Source organism: Acanthisitta chloris, unplaced genomic scaffold (assembly GCF_000695815.1).
Source record: "Acanthisitta chloris isolate BGI_N310 unplaced genomic scaffold, ASM69581v1 scaffold26922, whole genome shotgun sequence".
NCBI classification, from domain to species: Eukaryota; Metazoa; Chordata; class Aves; order Passeriformes; family Acanthisittidae; genus Acanthisitta; species Acanthisitta chloris.
This window is the reverse complement of record NW_008661441.1, coordinates 394-4,460: the sequence shown is the minus strand read 5'-3', so window position 1 is coordinate 4,460 and position 4,067 is coordinate 394. Positions and strand designations below refer to the sequence as shown.

Here is a 4,067-nt window from a genome sequence, read left to right as displayed (position 1 = left end):
TGGGTTGGTGCCGCCTGTTGTGAGCTGCCAGCCTGGCCCCGCTGGCCCGGTGTGCCCATCCCCAAGGCACCCAGCTCTGAGTCTGCCCTTGTGCCCGCAGTCTGCGCCTTGCAGTGTCAGCGGTTCCTCATCTCCAAGGTGGGCGAGGACTGGGTTTTCCTCATCCTGCTGGGGCTGGTCATGGCACTGGTCAGCTGGGCCATGGACTTCGCTATCGCCACCTGTCTCCAAGGTAAACGGGCACTGGTGGGCTCCTGGGGCCGTGGCGGAGCAGGGGTGGCCATGCCATGTCCACCCACAACCCACCTGTCCGGCTGTGCCCACAGCTCAGAAGTGGATGTATGGAGGCCTGGACACCAACGTGCTGCTGCAGTACCTGGCCTGGGTCACCTACCCCACTGTGCTCATCACCTTCTCAGCTGGCTTCACTCAGATCCTCGCCCCCCAGGCCGTGGGTAGGGCATTGGAGGGGCTGCCTGCACCCCAACAGGGTGTCCACTCTCTGGGACTGTGCCTTGGGAGCTGCCTGGGTGTCCTTCTGGGGAGTCTTTCAATTACTATGGGCTAGTCTTCAGAGTGTCTCCTGTGAGCCATGGGGTGGATGACCTCCTGGGCTATAAGGTTGGGAGTCCTGAGGGTCTTTCTAGGGCTAGAGACTGGTCTTCAGAGTGTCTGCTGGAGGCCATGGGATTGGGGTCCCCATAGAACTATGGGGTGAGCTGTCCTTACATGGCCATGAGGCTGTTCATGCCTATTGTTCTGTGGGGAGAGGGGTCTCTGAGCTCTCACTGTGGCAGGGATGTATGGCAGAGTATCAAGGATTGCCCTTGGGGCAGGGATTCCCCAGTGTTCCCCCTTCATGGCTGTGAGTCAAGACTGTGTCCATGGTGCCAGGCTCAGGGATCCCCGAGATGAAGACCATCCTGAGGGGCGTTGTGCTGAAGGAGTACCTCACCTTCAAGACCTTTGTGGCCAAGGTGATCGGACTGACGTGTGCCCTGGGCAGCGGCATGCCCCTGGGCAAGGAGGTGAGGGCAATACTTGGGACAGGGTGGGCAGGGGACCAGGGGAGTGAGGGAACCTTCTTCAGTTGCCCTACTCTCCTCACAGGGTCCCTTCGTCCACATCGCCAGCATGTGCGCAGCTCTGCTCAGCCGCTTCCTCTCCCTCTTTGGGGGCATCTATGAGGTGAGCAAGGCAGGCTGGCCCCAGGGGGGCTTCACTTATGCTCCCCAGCAGGTTTGACAGTGCCTGGGGTTGGGAGGGGGCAGTGGCAACTCACCCTTGTCTCCCCCACAGAATGAGGCAAGGAACATTGAAATGCTGGCAGCTGCCTGCGCCGTCGGTGTTGGCTGCTGTTTCGCTGCCCCCATTGGAGGTAGGGTCACCTCAGCCCCCCCCCCCAATACCCCTCCACACCTCCCACCCATGCACCAGGGTCCACCTGGCGAGGCAAGCAGGACCCCCAGGATAGCTGGCATGGAAATGGGCAGTGCCAATCAGTGGGGAGGAGGAAGGGCAGAGCGGGCACCATCCTCCTGGTGTAACGTCTGCTCTTATGCTCTCCCCTACCACACTGCGCTCCAGGGAGCTCCCCACTCCAGCTCTGCTGAGCCCTGCCCGTAGGTTGGTGATGTGTCTGACTCTTTCCTTGCCCTTTGCCTGCTGTACTGCCCCATCTGTCTGTCTGTCCATCTGTGTGCTGCCCATTCCAACCCCGCTGAGCCCTGCCTGTAGGTTGCTGATGTGTATGACTCTTTCCTTGCCTTTTGCCTGCTGTACTACCCCATCTGTCTGTCTGCCCATCTGTGTGCACCCCACCCTACCCAAGAGCCACCCCTCCTGTTGCTGCTCACATCCCTGTGCTCCCCTCTCGCTTGTGCAGACTACTGCTGTGCCATGTCCACTGTGGCCAGCCAGGACCAGCCATGTGCTTTGCCAGGGAAGCCTTTGAACTGCCTCATGATATATCCATGTAGGGCACTCAGACCTCCATGGGCTGTGCACAAGCATGGGCTTGGGGTGGGAAGCATGCCAGGCACTGGGGGCCTGCCTGGGTTTTGCCACCTCCCTTGTGTGCTTCCCCCTCCAAATGCCAGGCGTCCTCTTCAGCATTGAGGTCACCTCCACCTTCTTTGCTGTCCGCAACTACTGGCGTGGCTTCTTTGCTGCCACCTTCAGCGCCTTCATCTTCCGTGTCCTCGCCGTTTGGAACAAGGATGAAGGTACCTCTGGCAGGGTGGGGGCACACAGGGGTCCCCTGTCCAGCCCTGCTGATCCCCACCATCCCCCAGAGACAATCACGGCACTGTTCAAAACTCGCTTCCGCCTCGACTTCCCCTTCGACCTGCAGGAGCTGCCTGCCTTCGCCGTCATTGGGTGAGTGCAGCCATCCCAGCGCCCATCCCATGGCCCTGGGGATAGCAGTGGCAGCGCTGGTGGTGGCAGCAGGACACACAGGTGCTCACCCCTTGGCTCTGCCCAGGATTGCCAGTGGCTTCGGAGGCGCGCTCTTTGTCTACCTTAACCGCAAGATCGTACAGTTCATGCGCCGCCAGAAGACCATCAACCGCTTCCTCATGAAGAAGTAGGTGCCTGGAAGTCCCCAGCTGTGGGGCTTGGAGCTGGGGCTGCACCAAAGTCACCCCTTGCCCTGTGCCACCCCACCAGGCGCCTGCTCTTCCCTGCCCTGGTGACGCTGATCATCTCCACGCTGACCTTCCCGCCCGGCTTTGGACAGTTCATGGCTGGCCAGGTACCCACTGTGGGGTGACACACCGGTCCCCACCCCAGGGCCACCACCAGCCCCGGCTGACCCCTGCCCATCACCAGCTCACCCAGAAGGACACCCTGGTGACACTCTTCGACAACCAGACATGGGCCAAGCAGGGACTCAATGATGAGTTTGAATATTTGGGCATCCTGGAAGCCTGGCGCCATCCTCGCTCCAACGTCTTCGTCACCCTTGTTGTCTTCATCCTCATGAAGGTGAGTGCCTCCTGCCCCTGTCAGCCCCAGGGTACCACCAGGAGGTTATGGAAAGGAGCTTCTGGATGCCAGCATGGAGGTGCTGGATGGTTGCCAGCAAGGTGGCACCACAAAGCACTGGGTGGCTGCTCCCAGAGGCCACCAAGGCCTTGGCTGGGCGCTGCCAACATGGCATCAAAAGATCTTGGCTGAAAGCCACCAAGGTGCCACCAGGGAGGAGCTGGCAGAGTGCCCCTGGGAGGAGCCTGTGCCCCATGGCAGGGTGTGGTGCCCATGTCTTGCTCCACAGCACCCAGCTGCAGGTCACAGCCAGGGCAGGAGGCAGGGCTGGGTCATGGGTGTCTGCATCCCCCCACCCAGTTCTGGATGTCAGCCCTGGCCACCACCATCCCAGTGCCCTGTGGAGCCTTCATGCCCGTCTTCGTCATTGGTGAGACCCTGTAACCTGCGTGGGCACGGTGGGAGGAGGGAGCTGCCTACCAGCCCACACTGCACACCTGTGGGTGTCTCCAGGTGTCCCCTTCCCTGGCAGTGCCAGGCAGAGTAGAGGGGAGAGTGCCAGGAGAGCCCTGTGCCCACTCCCAGCCCCTCTCTGTGGGCAGGGGCAGCCTTTGGGCGCCTGGTTGGGGAGAGCATGGCAGCCTGGTTCCCTGACGGCATCCACACGGACAGCAACACCTACCGCATTGTGCCAGGAGGCTACGCCGTGGTGGGTAAGCATCAGACTGGAACAGGGACACCATGGTGGGCATCATTCGGAGATCCTCCAAAGGAGCCGGTGGGTTCCCCAGGGCTGTGGTGGTGGCTTCAGGAACTGGGAGTGATACCACCACTGGGGATGTCCCTGGGAGGTCCCAAGAGTGTGGTGGATGCCCTAGGGGTGGGGACCCAGGGCAGGGATACAGCCTGGCAGGCAGCACCTGACAACCACCCCCATATGTCCTGGGGTGGCCGCAGGGGCTGGGGTGCTGTCACCCATACGTTGTCCACGGCCGTCATCGTCTTTGAGCTGACGGGGCAGATCTCGCACATCCTGCCTGTCATGATTGCTGTGATCCTGGCCAACGCCGTGGCCCAGA

The 4,067-nt window shown here is 61.4% G+C and overlaps 1 protein-coding gene across 1 annotated transcript in view; it reads left to right on the top strand.

Annotated features, from left to right (window-relative positions):
• Positions 1-100: 100 nt before the first annotated feature.
• CLCN2 (chloride channel, voltage-sensitive 2) overlaps positions 101-4,067 on the top strand; it is a gene marked incomplete at both ends in the record, with an annotated part of 4,316 nt that continues 349 nt past the window's right edge. The window contains 13 exons of the mRNA XM_009070239.1: positions 101-232; positions 327-455; positions 895-1,028; positions 1,111-1,188; positions 1,300-1,378; positions 2,100-2,225; positions 2,295-2,379; positions 2,486-2,587; positions 2,671-2,755; positions 2,833-2,988; positions 3,349-3,418; positions 3,591-3,701; positions 3,840-4,060. Of these exons, the coding sequence (XP_009068487.1) occupies positions 101-232; positions 327-455; positions 895-1,028; positions 1,111-1,188; positions 1,300-1,378; positions 2,100-2,225; positions 2,295-2,379; positions 2,486-2,587; positions 2,671-2,755; positions 2,833-2,988; positions 3,349-3,418; positions 3,591-3,701; positions 3,840-4,060 (1,508 nt within the window). The remainder of the gene's footprint in view (positions 233-326; positions 456-894; positions 1,029-1,110; positions 1,189-1,299; positions 1,379-2,099; positions 2,226-2,294; positions 2,380-2,485; positions 2,588-2,670; positions 2,756-2,832; positions 2,989-3,348; positions 3,419-3,590; positions 3,702-3,839; positions 4,061-4,067) is intronic.